The following is a 13,075-nucleotide window of genomic DNA, read 5'->3' on the forward strand; positions in this document are numbered from 1 at the left end:
TTCAAGGCCTGAGTCCAAAAGTTTCAATGCCATGTTACCCTTTTCACAAGAGTGTAGGCTTAGTTTACCATCTTCAGGAGGACCTTCAGTCTGTCTGAGGCTTGCACTGAGGGTGTGGGATTGTTTTGGAATTAAAGCCATGACCCTGGTTTGTTCCTGCAGGAAACGTTTTAGATTGTGAGAGTAAATCAGCCGAGGCACACTCAACAGTGCTTCTGCCAAGAGCTGGGCAACTGGAACAACTACACTTGTGTTAACAGAAACCGAGCAACTGCGGTCATATTGATGAAGGGCATGGTTCAGCAGAAACTCAAACGTCCCACCTGCAGATATTACAAAACCTGGCTCTATCACACACTTCTGACTGGGATGCACACTGCACAATGTGTATGCAGTTCCAGCACTTATAGCGTCTGAATGTAAAGATGTGCAACTATTGGATGGAAAGGTTCTCTGACAACCTGTGGTGTTAGTCTCGCGTCTGGGCGGCCATGCTGTCAGTAGCATTCGAAACACATCTTGAAATGCACATGCATACTGATCCGTTTGCCCCTCCCCTGGAGCACAAATCACCAGGCTGCAAGGTTTGACGTTGAGCCTTTCTTCAGAGTCCTGGAAGTCCAAATGAACATATCTGTTAAAAATAAAATGATATATTTTAATTAGAATGTTGAAATAATTAATTACAATGTCTTGAAAAATTATTCCAGTACACTGTTGGAATACATTTCTTTAGCAGGGTGAGGGAAACAGGTCAGAGCTGACTGGAAGATGGATAGAGTAAAATACAATGCAAGGCTAAAAGAAGTTAGGAGACTAAAATCACTTGGGACTGCAGTGTAAAAAACTAGAAATACAAATTCCATTGGCAGATCCTCTTATTTACCTAATTATGGATAAATACAGTTATTTTCAGAAATTTGTACATCCATTTACTTTGTTTTTGCAGTGTGGGATAGAGGTTCGACTTCCTGTAGCATAATGACACTAATAAGGTGCCCAGAACTGCAAAGAAGTGTCAAAAATCAAAGCTTATTCATCAGGGTTTAAATTGGCATAAAGTTCAGTTTGAACTGAAATCAAGAGTATGTGTAAAAACCATCTCTCCAGAACCCTTCCATCCAGTCTGACTGGGCAGTGCAAAGCTGATAGAAACAGACCAGGAAAGCTTTAACTGCTAAAAAAAAAAAAGTGGTTCAAAAAAGTGTTGATTTTCAAAACAATTTAGATAAATTAACAAAATAAATAAGTAAAAATATACACCACATAACTATTATTTCCATTTTAAAATCAAAGGGGGTGTTTCATTGATCTATCACCCAAAATCTTAACCATACATTTAAAGAATAGTTGTGTCACCAAAGTTTGAATGTCAGAGAATGTTGTATTTTTATGTGGAATTGGGGACTTTAGAGTTATAACCTCTGCACCTACCTTTGGGCTCCAAGCTGTAAAGGTTTACAGAAAGTCAGGGTTGCAATGTGCTCTGGTTGAATCCCCAAGCAGTCTGAGACAGGTGTTACCCCACTGAGCTGGGCAAAAAGAGACAGTTCCTCTTCACTGACACACTCCACAATGCACATCCCTGACTGTGTTGCTAAAGCCAGGGCAGCAGGGGACTGTTTCAGCGCACACAAAAGGACAGAGACGCCAAAACTCTGCAGAGAAGCAATTATGCTCTTCAGTGACCCCTCTGTCCAGGAACTAAAGTGCACAATGCTGCTGTCCTTTGTCACCATGTCTCCACAGCCCAGTTCAAGCACTTCACCTGCAGCGAGGACTTTTGGCTGCAGGTATCCAGTGAAAACCACAGCTTTGAAAAGTTGCTTTTTCACTGGAGGGCAAGGTGTAGCAAAGTCTCTGTGAATCACCTGCCCCTCTATCAAATGGGAGGAGCCAACTGGGAAGCCTGATACTTGGGTATGTAGCGCTGGGAAATTGTTGTTTAAAAACTGAATGGAGAATGAATGACGGGGATCTTTTACCCTCCAGTGACTGAGCATTTCACACGTGAGGTCCCTGAAAAAGTCACAATACACACTACCGAGGCGTGTATGAAAAAATGATAAAAGAAGGGTTTGAAAACTCCTATTATGTTGCGATTTCTCTGTAACTTCCTCTAATGAAATATGGAATCCATGTGGCAACACATTGACTGCAATGAGTGCTTCCAACTCAGTCAACACGAATTCCAGCAGTCTGTCAGCCAAGTGTCTGGCAGTGGCAGCTTCTGCCATTTCTGTGGAGGTATAAGAATGAGATGTATGGGCTCCCTTAGTGGCTGCAGCCTGAATCAAACGCAGCAGGGATGCAAGGATTAGAACAAAGGTTTTAGATCCATCACCGGTTGCTGTGCTGTGTTTCCAGACGCAATCCACCACCATCCTGGTAAGGCAAGAACAAACAGTGTTGCAGCAGAATTGACTGGAAGAAAAAGTGCAAAATATAAAAACTACTTTTTTTTCCCCCTAACCTGGCCAGTGGATGCTCCAGATGTAGAGCAGTGAGGATGCGTTTTCCGCTGCGGCTCAACAGCAACTGTCCTGTGTCACGGGTGAACAGCACCTGTCCTCCTTCAGGACCAAAACTGCGAAGGATGACGGACTCTAGGGCACACACTGACTGTAGGACATGTTTCAGGTGGAGGTCCCCCGACTCCGGCATCTTAAAATCCTGGGGGGAAGAAAATGCAAATAAAAAGAGGGAAATATTTTATATTTTTAAACCAGACATTTGTAAACTTACACAGTAAATGAAAAGGAAAATGCATTAAAATCACCAAAACATTTAAGTTTCGCCTTAGAGCAGACCCTTTAGATACAGCTCAGCATGTAGGGATTTCATCCAGAGACGCTGAAAGTGTACCGCGCTGGATACAGCCCAGATGAAAACAAAGCAGATATAAAGTGAGTTGGGCTGAGGATGGTTTGTAGGACATGATTTAATTAGAGGAACTGGGTCTTCCTCCCAGACATTTGATCTGCTGCCAACTTAGAAAGGAAACTCGCGGGCATTACTCTGGATGGAGTTGAATATCACCTTAATGAGACAAATTAGGATGAATAAGCAGATATTATTCATGGCAGTGGAGACTTAAGATGTTAAGAAAGACAATGTAATAATGAAAAAAAAGTTCAAAACTGCATTAAAGTTTTCTTTTTTCTAACTAGCTTTTCCTGTAGCCTTTTTTTATTTGATACAGAATAAAAATGCAAATCAAGAAATACACAATAAGAGCCTATTATATAATATAATATAACTGAACTATGTTATAAAAACACAAAAACCTCCACGAGTTTTCTTTTAATTTCCCTTTTGGGATTTAAAAAGATCCATATAAGCCCACCAAACACTATAACATGGTTACAGAAGAGGGAGGAGACCACAGGAAAAGTCATTGTTACATTTAAGGGCCATTTAAAGAGACCAGGAAACAGAACATAGATGTCTTTGAACTGTAGGAGGAGCTGGTTTTCCAGGAGAATCTGGACCAGAAGCATCTAAAAAAACTTCAATCAGAGCTCAAAGCCAGCAGCTGCAAAGCAACCAGTAATGATTACTCCTCCATACAGATCTGCTGATAGAGAGCTGTACTGTATTATGAGTGCAAATTAATGAAAACACAGCCAAGCTTAGCCCTACTATACACTGAATTATTAGTGAATTCTTGTTATACAGAATGTGGATCAGAGTAATATAGAGTTCTATAACATTCATATATCAAAAAAGAAAATATATTTTTTAAAATACATACATTTTGTCCCATTAGAGGCCTCAGAAGAAAGGTCAAACTCAAGTTATGATTACTGACGTTCACAATCACGGTTTTGACTGAAGAAAAATGTTGCTTTACATGAATTAAAAAAAAAAATATATATATATATATATATATATATATATATATATATATATATATATATATATATATATATATATATATATATATATATATAATATATAATATAATTATAATATAATTTTTTTCCCTTTCTTTCTTCTTTCTTTTTTGCCCCAACCTGCAAAAACCGTGTAGTTTTGTTATTTTGGTTTAATAAACAAAACAAAACATACAACAAATTATTTATTTTAATTGTTAATAAAGTCACGTTGAAGAACAACGAGGTGAATGTTTAAAAAGTGCCTTTTGCCTCCATCGATAAGGGAATCAATTTGCATTTTAGTTTGCCTTGAACATTATAACTCCGACATTAGCAACTAGTCAAACCGTTACACTAAATGCATCGGCTTAAAAAAAGACACAAATGAACTTGTATAATAGAAATTATAGGAAAAAGGGCCGAAACTTAATGTAAAAATCAGAAAATTAAACAAATGGATGACAAACTCACGCTCCAGTCCAAAAGGAAGTCCTCTGCTGTTGCCTGGAAACAGGACTTCCTCTTTGGTTCATAAAGTCGATCTGAGATTCAATGGTTGCCCTCTAGCGACTGAATAAAGAAAGTGCGTGACTTTGGTAAGTATTTTTTCCCCGTGCATCTTCTTAAATAGCTACTTCATAATCAGATCACTACTACAAACTCAGTAAAGACGTGTAGCAAAACTAGATTAACAAATTAATGATATATATGCAGCACATCCTTTGTTTCTGTGTTTTTTAGAAAATTGAACGACCATTGCTTTTTATATTCCCAAAAAAAAAAAGTTAAAAAAACAGTCCACTGGACTTTGTTTCAAAGTTTGAAGACGTTTTGCTTCCCAACCAAAAAGCTTTTTCAATTTAAAATGTGAGGAGTAGCGTTGAGTTTGAGGTTCCTTTTATATTATTATTATTATTATTATTATGACACAGTTTGCCGTGCTCTATAGTGGTCAAATTTAATTTTGGGTCTTCATTATTTCAGGGTGTATACTACTTTGCAAATATGGTCATACTCTTTGAACTTGTTTACCATTTAAATAAAACATTTTAATCTATTAAGACTGATCTTAAAGGGAGCATACATTTTTGGTGGAAGGAAAATCATACATGTTTTTTCTTTTAAGTTTTATAATGTATGAAATAAAGAACATGCATTTGTTTTAATTATCTTTAAATTAATTAACTTTACTCTGATTAAAGCCCAGTAAAACCAGTTGACTTCAATCTAACCAAGGTTGAGCTACTTTTCAAAGAAGAATGAAGAAAATATTCTCAGTTAGACCTGCAAAGCTGATTGTGAAGTATCCTGAAAGCCGAAAAGATGATATTGCAGTAAAAGGTGACTATTGTCTCACATGTCTGTCCAAACTTTGAGCTTTTTTGTTTTAAACACTGCAGAAAAATGTATATCATTTTCCTTCCGTTTGACATTATGTGGTAGTTTGTTTTTACTCTATTATATAAATCACTAAATTATTGTGATTTATATAATAGAGTAAATTTCCTGTGCTATATTTCCTGTGAATTTCCTGTGCTATATCTCAAAATTTGCTTTCACCAAACAGTGTTTTTCTCTCCTTACTGAGAGTTTAAAAAGTACTATTGTGTTTTTCTCCAAAACTAATCTATAAAGATTGTTGTAAAAGAAGATACAGATAGCGTGTGGTTTTCTATCCTCTATTGTTCCATGTGTTGTGTCTTTCTCAGCCCACCCCTGACCTATCCCCCCCTCTTTGTATCATTCTTCTTTACAGTAACATTGAAATGTCAAGGTGAACTAGAGAGAGCAGGAACCCGATCCCTTTGTTATCGCAGGAACCAAATCCTAAGCTTCTAAATCAGGCTACATCAACTATACAGAGACCATATGAGACATTTCTGCAGCTTCTGTCAGATGCACACTTTAACACACACACATGCACACACACCATATAGGGAGCTGTCCACTATGAATGTAAATGCCCTCTATTGCTGAATTCTCAGTATGCTAACGAGGTTTTAAAAAGCCATGTCACTACACTAATAAATATGCATCAGAGGCCTGGTGAGGGTGACCTGTAGGGATGGGACAAGAGGTCTCAAGAGGTGAGGCATCAGGAATGAAGACTACAGCTTTCACGATACCTGATTGGATAGGAAAAGAACACATTCATCCCAATAGAAAAGGCGCTATGTCTCACGACCACACACACCCCCTCACACATAAGTAAGCACTCATCCTCAACTCCATCCTGCCCCACCCTCCCTGTTGTTGCCTCATGAACCAGCTTCACACACCTGCTCTGCTTTGCTTGATGTCTGAAGAGTGGTGAGATGTAAAAATACAAGGCAGCGAACTGATCCACACATCAAGCTCTTTCCTTCTTCCTTCATCCTCATTCCAACTCCTCAAATTTTAAAGAAATAAAACTGCATTTGGAACATTTTTTGAACAGGTATGTCTTTATTCTTTCTTTTGAATTTTAAAATTATAAATCTTTTTTTTTTTTAATCATTTCTACATATCTTGAAAAACTTATTTTCTAAGAACGCTCATAGATGAAGCTTAAAGACTGTATTCATCAGATCTCTTTTATCAAATTATATTAATAAAACTGACAAGTAACAAATATAAAACATGTATCAACTTAGCTCTAACCCTAAAATCTTAAGATAAAGTCAGAAATATATAGTAACTATGAAGAAATGCTGTTTCATATGTAGAAAATGTTTTATTTTTCACCACAATCACTTAGGTACAGTTACATAATAGATGTAAAAAGGATTTATCAAATGAACTATTTAATTGCTTGCAGATAATAAGATAATATGTAATTTAGCAGCAACGTCTTCTCCATTATTTGTGTTATAGGTATAAGCAGCATTTACTGTCCATCATTATGATTTAAAGCTCTAAAAGAACTAAAAAGTGAGAAATAAAGTGAGATCAGTGTCTGCACGGAGGTGCTGATTCAGCCTCAGATACTCAATACCTGTGATTTCTGCAGAATCGGAAATAACGGCCCCTAACATTTCCTGCGCTCGGTCGTCAGATTTTGGCACCATTTAATGCGCTGGCGTAACCTTGGCACACGATTCTGACCTCTGGCAGCTGAGTGTAGAACAGCGGAGATCCACACGTGGTGCCTCACACCCCTCCACCCCCAGTCCCTCATCCATACCCCCTTAACTGCATTTCAGCAGCTTTGGCAAAGACAGCAGCTTTCATATCCTGTGTTCAAGTGTTTTTTTGCGATGCCAGCAGAAACAGGAGAAGTTATTTGACACTGATGTACATACTCCATTTCTAAGCACTGTATTGCATCAAATATTTGATCAACAGACTATAAGGGAACTTCATGCTGTCTACTCTAAAGGGCTCTTCAAATTACATTAAACAAAAGTGCACACTTCACGAGATTTAAAGCTGTGACAGTTTCTGCTTCGTTTGAAGGGTGAAGTTGGAAAATTTTGCTGAACCCTTTTTTTCTTTCTTTTTTTCTGACAGCTAAATCCCTGATCTGTCACTCTGATCGGTAATGAACCGCCGAGGTGAAGCAAGTTCCTCATTCAGCCAGACTAACATCCCAAATGCAACAAGTATGCCAGGCCAAAACCAAACTGGAAGACACAGAGCCAACAGGTTCATGAATGAACTGCGGAGCATCCACAGTGAGTTGGACAGAAAATGGATTTCCATTGTTACTCACTCATCATTTCAAAACTATGATTATATGTCTGTGCCTATTGAGAAAGAAAATGTAGATTGATGATAGTAGTGAGTGTAGTGTATTTTCTCTGCCCTTTCTAAAAACATCCTTATGCAGAAAACATTTCTATTAAGATCTTAATCCATGCTAGAAGCTTAAATGATCCCAATTTTTCCTGTAACTTTGCTGCACCTGTAACTGGCATTTTAAATCGTTAGACAGACATTGCATCAAAAACAATTCTGATTTGATTAAAGTTGAGACCAGGGCCTGAGGGGCTTCTGAGGTATGATTGTTTAACATATCTGCACAACGAGATTTCACTCAAAATCTGGGTAATTAAAACATCTCACCTGATGTGCCTCTTCATTTATTTTTTATTTATTTGCAAAACAACAATTTTAATGAATGTCTTGATGTTATAGTTTAAAGATGGACACATTGGACCAGTTAAGATCGGCCAATTATAGTATTTAATATATGTTTTCCAAACACATCAGGAATGCTTTGAGTATTTCAATCAACTACAAGCAGATAAAGTGGTGTCATGAGACGGTGTCAGGGAATAATGAATATGAGCAGCTTTGTTGTCTTTGACAGCATTTTCTACAATGAAAAGCTTGAGGGAAGCTGGGGGAGTCTGAGAGTATGAAGATAAATACTGAAATCTCCTGTACTTATATACGTGACCTTCAAGCCTGGAGCTGCACAGCATGGGAAAATATTATGCCACCAAAATCAATATAGACACTTGAGACTAGGAGTACCTTGGAGACCCATTATCAATTAATAGTGTTTACTGCGTTATCCATAAAGGCCATCTGTGTTAGAAGAATACAAAGCCATTTATAACTGCTGAAATGTTCCGATGTTCTTTGGATGCAAAAATATATGGGAAAAATGTCCTATGGTCTGAGAGTCTACATTTGAGTCTACCTTTAAAGCAGGATCTTAAATATTACCTCAATTAGGTACATTCGAAACAAATTGCACTATTAGCACCAACTTTGTTGTAAAATTTCACAAATGAAAACATAGAAAATCAGAAATATGTGCTCCTTATCAAACTTGACAAAAACAGATTTGCACTCACTTCCTGAACAGTTGTAAGACTCGTTTCACATGCATTATCCTCTCGTCACCCATGATCGAGTTGTGTGAAAAATCCTTCTTACATCCGTAACTAAATCTAACAATGATATGAAAAATGTCATCCTTTTTTTCAAGTGCATTTATTCAGTGAATGGAACAATTACAATTCCCGTAATCCATATAGCTTAATCCTTTTTAATCCGCACTTTATTTCTTAAAATTGATCTGTGTGTTCAGGATCATTACATTCCTTTTTTTATTGAGCTATAGACTTATGTAAATAGAGATGGTAGATTTCCCTAAGCATTCTTCATAATGGAAAAAAGTTGTCAAGTGGGGCTCAACTGTATAACACAGAAAATGGACTAGGAAAGTAGGAAATATGTTAATGTCATGAAATTATCAATTTTTCAAAAACATGTGGAGAAATTTTCAAAATAATAAACTGGAACCAATGCAAAAGCGATGTTATTCTCTCCCATGTTTTCTATCCTTGTGGTGTGATAGAACCGTCCTGGGCTGCAGCTGCTCTCTGCATCATCAGTTTGTGCATGGTGCTGTCATGCGCTTTTTGCATCTGGAAAAAGTGCTTGATAAAAAAGGACAAGGACAAAGAAAAAGACAAGAAAAAGGGGAAAGAGAAAAGCAAGGGAGGCTCTGACACTGAAATGGATGGGGGTTACCTTGAGGTGAGCTACCAACCATATGCACATGCACAGCAGAACACGTTCACGGACATAGTCACCTCCTGCAGATAGATTGTTCTCATAATATATCACAATCCTGATATCTGGGTCACCCAGGATGAGTAAAACTGTCAGTGCATTCTGAGACTAATGGACATACTGCTTTTCGCACATGTTAAATTAAAGATAAGGTGAGGTAATAAAAGTTGTTTTTAAACAGATGTCTGCCTCATCTGAACAACCAGCTTCTAATGTTATAGGTTACGGCACAAAGGAAGCATCAACCCTTGTTAAAGGGGGGTCCTTTTTTTAAAGGTGTGTAAGCATTTGCATGTCTGTCTGCAGCCCACACAAGATGAAGCAGAGAAAGAAACCAAGCTTTCAAAACATGAGCTCAAAGAGGATGAGAAGCTCGGCCGACTTCACTTCACATTAGACTACAACTTCACAGAAAATATGGTGAGCTCATGCAGCCGCTCAGTATGTTTCAGCTGCCAACTGTATATGAGCCATGTCTTCATTTTCTGTTGCTGTCCTCCGTGCTCACCTTCTAGCTGATGGTTGGCATCCTGCAGGCGTCAGAACTTCCTGCGATGGATGTGGGAGGTAGCTCTGATCCTTATGTTAAAGTCTACCTGCTCCCAGACAAGAAGAAAAAATATGAAACCAAAGTCCACAGGAAGACGCTGGAACCAAACTTCAATGAAAGCTTCACATTTAAGGTAAGCAGCAGAATGAGGAGCATCCAAAACGATTTGACTCCTAAACACAGTATAAAGATACTCAACTAATTCAATTGACATAGCATCTATGTAAATTTGCTTTGTTTTGGAAAATCTTTCTTTAGAAAATAATTTTTTGTCCCCATGTACTCCTTGACTACTTTCCAGAATAAAGTCAGCTTGTCACTTTTTGTTCTTAGACATTTATCTATTAAAGGGACCCTCATTTGAAAAAAATCATACCTTTTATGTACTTAGATGATCTTTCTCAAACCTACAACAACTAGCAAATATTTAAACCATTTTAGTGCAATGAAAAAGATAAACCTAAGGGAAAGGAGTAAATCCTTTTTTTTTTTTTTGCAGCACTGTAACCTTCTGCTTGGTTTTGTTCTCTCCTACAGGTGCCATACACAGACTTGGGCGGTAAGACACTAGTAATGACCGTGTACGACTTTGACCGGTTCTCAAAGCATGATGCAATCGGGGGAATAAAGATACCGATGAGCAGTGTGGACTTCAGCCAGTCTCTGCAGGAGTGGAGAGATCTGCAGAAGGCAGAGAAGGAGGAGGTGGGAGAATAAATTGAAAAAAAAAAAAAAAAAATTCTACATATTTAAAAGCCTCCTTTTTTTCAAAAGTATTTTAAGTTAGTAAATAGTCTCAGAATAACAGTGTCCGTTACTTGAAATCAACCAATATTATATCATTTTAAATAATTTCGTATCTGGTAACTGGGAAGCAGCTCACTGTGCCCATTCAACATTGTTAGCCATCATTAGAAATCCTTCCAACATGGTCTTAATGTTTGTGTATCAGAGCGAGCGGCTTGGAGACATCTGTTTGTCCTTGAGGTTTGTACCGACTGCAGGGAAGCTGACAGTGGTTGTCTTGGAGGCCAAGAATCTGAAAAAAATGGATGTGGGCGGATTATCAGGTGAGAAAACACTACAGAGTTGATTTAAACTTTCCATTTCAGAGTTCCATACTTTTCCCGATTTGGTTATGGTGATATTTTTATGCCAGCTCATTATGAAATTATTGACTTCTTTATCATTATTCACATACTTATAACACAATTCTAAACCTAACTTCCATCCATTTTACAGTGTTCACAGTGTTGCATTGCTGTTATTTGGCATCTAGGCAAAGCTAAGACATATACAATCTATAATATTTAGGAAAAAAATAGAAGGAACTGTAATCTACTGATCCTTTCAAAAGCAGTTTAAAATTTATGATTCTGTATTTAGCTTTAAAATGATTTTCAAAAACAGAAACTTCAGCGCTTTTGGTGGACCAGCAGGCCAGGAAGAAATAGAATTACTTTTTATTTAATCAATATGGGCTTATATGCTGTTAAGTAAAAAAAAAAATCCATAAGGTTAACAAAAAATTGAGTTATGATATGATGAAACAAAAATGAATTTCATTATATTAAGTAATTTTCTTTGCTCAGAAATCGAAATTTCTATATTTTACAATAAAAAAATGGAATAACAAAAAAAAAAAATATAAAAACTTTTTAGCCTAATTATCCGTTCCTTTTTCCACGTTAAAAGTGTACGGTAAGATGGGTCACCTCAGTTCATTTGGACTTCAAATAAAGAATCACTACAACTAAAGTTGCTTTTCATTGATAGAGTTACAGCACTGGTGCCAAGATTTTTGGTCCGCTGCTTTAACATAAAACACCTCTGTTCTCTTTCAGACCCATACGTGAAGATCCACTTAATGCAGAATGGCAAAAGACTGAAGAAAAAGAAAACTACTATTAAGAAAAACACTTTAAACCCTTACTACAATGAGTCATTCAGCTTTGAAGTGCCATCTGAACAGATAGAGGTACAACAAACAGAAGCTTGGGTATGCATGCACATGATTATGACTCCCTGTAAATCTTGTTTTCTGTGTGTTTTCTTTACAGAAGGTGCAATTAGCTGTTACAGTGCTTGATTATGATAAGATTGGGAAAAATGATGCCATTGGGAAGTTGCTGCTGGGCGGCAACAGCACTGGGACTGAGCTACGCCACTGGTCAGACATGCTGGCCAACCCACGACGCCCAATAGCCCAGTGGCACAGCCTTAAATCAGAAGAAGAAGTCAAGTCATTAATTTCCAACAAGAAATAACCTGTGTATAGGAAGATCAAATAATTAATTCAGGCCTATCTACTAACCTTACTTTTCCTAAATTTTGCTATACAAATGTTATATAAACCATATAAATATTTTCATGAACAGTTTGTCAAAATACTTGAGGCTGCAGGCTTTCCAATAAGTTACTCATTTATTTATGCTTCATCCTAAACATTAATTTGAAGACACACTGCAATGTAAAGTGCAATAAAAAAAGATGATATATTATGTCACATTTGTTATATTTACGCTTTTCTTATAAAGAAAATTCACCAGTAGGGGGAGACAAATCAAAGTACTCCATCCACTTTGTAACAAGTTCTATAAGGTGAAGGAAAACAGTCTGTAATTTACTGAAATGATTAGCTACATATTATATACATATATTTTTTATATCAGCCGGCTACTTAAGAGGGTTTTAAACATTCACACCGCCTATCCAAGGTAATACTATTCTGAAGTATTTTGATTAGTTATAAGATGATTTTTTTGTATTTTAGGAGCAATATAAATAATTAATTTAGATTAGATCATATTTTTTTCTGTTAAAAATCAAAATCAAAGGGTCACATGTTCTTTTAAAGACAATCCTACTAAAGCCCTCTTAGAGACAAACCTCTTAAGAATTAACTTACCTTTGAAAAAAAAAAAAAAATTAATTAGTAACCATTTTCTTTCTACTCATCAAAATGACGTGTGTGTGTGTGGGGTGGGGGGGATACAATGTAAGGCTGGTGTGTGTAAAGAGCTGGTAGAGCTTGATTTCATGGCGGGACTAACAGGGTCAGCATAATCAAGTTAGAACCAATTACACAACTATGGATCTGATGCATAAAAACTTGTGCTTTTCTCTTTAAAAAAAAAAA

The 13,075-nt window shown here is 36.9% G+C and overlaps 2 protein-coding genes across 2 annotated transcripts in view; one reads left to right on the top strand and one right to left on the bottom strand.

The window, feature by feature from the left end:
* Positions 1 to 4,376, bottom strand: part of bbs10 (Bardet-Biedl syndrome 10) — a 5,100-nt gene extending 724 nt beyond the window's left edge. Inside the window, exons 1-4 of the mRNA XM_015401679.1 lie at positions 4,350 to 4,376; positions 2,474 to 2,673; positions 1,435 to 2,385; positions 1 to 634 (exon numbers count right to left, since the gene is read on the bottom strand). The exon at positions 1 to 634 is cut by the window's left edge and continues 724 nt beyond it. Of these exons, the coding sequence (XP_015257165.1) occupies positions 1 to 634; positions 1,435 to 2,385; positions 2,474 to 2,664 (1,776 nt within the window). The 5' untranslated portion in view covers positions 2,665 to 2,673; positions 4,350 to 4,376. The remainder of the gene's footprint in view (positions 635 to 1,434; positions 2,386 to 2,473; positions 2,674 to 4,349) is intronic.
* A 1,798-nt stretch (positions 4,377 to 6,174) lies between these two features.
* Positions 6,175 to 12,460, top strand: LOC107102393 (synaptotagmin-1-like). The gene is made up of 9 exons (XM_015401681.1): positions 6,175 to 6,315; positions 7,368 to 7,531; positions 9,169 to 9,350; positions 9,693 to 9,806; positions 9,902 to 10,069; positions 10,474 to 10,641; positions 10,889 to 11,006; positions 11,781 to 11,914; positions 11,997 to 12,460. The coding sequence occupies exons 2-9, from the start codon at positions 7,399 to 7,401 to the stop codon at positions 12,201 to 12,203; spliced, it is 1,224 nt and encodes a 407-aa protein (XP_015257167.1). The 5' UTR covers positions 6,175 to 6,315; positions 7,368 to 7,398; the 3' UTR covers positions 12,204 to 12,460.
* Positions 12,461 to 13,075: the final 615 nt, after the last annotated feature.

Source organism: Cyprinodon variegatus, unplaced genomic scaffold, assembly GCF_000732505.1.
Source record: "Cyprinodon variegatus isolate N-32 unplaced genomic scaffold, C_variegatus-1.0 Scaffold1249, whole genome shotgun sequence".
Taxonomy (NCBI): Eukaryota; Metazoa; Chordata; class Actinopteri; order Cyprinodontiformes; family Cyprinodontidae; genus Cyprinodon; species Cyprinodon variegatus.

What these genes read in the sequence shown, in the direction of transcription:
- LOC107102393 (XM_015401681.1), top strand. Translation starts at nt 7,399, where the DNA reads ATGAACCGCCGAGGTGAAGCAAGTTCCTCATTCAGCCAGACTAACATC. An exon ending in AGAAGGCAGAGAAGGAGGAG is followed by an intron (nt 10,642 to 10,888) that starts GTGGGAGAATAA and finishes TTTGTGTATCAG; the next exon opens with AGCGAGCGGCTTGGAGACAT. An exon ending in GGATGTGGGCGGATTATCAG is followed by an intron (nt 11,007 to 11,780) that starts GTGAGAAAACAC and finishes GTTCTCTTTCAG; the next exon opens with ACCCATACGTGAAGATCCAC.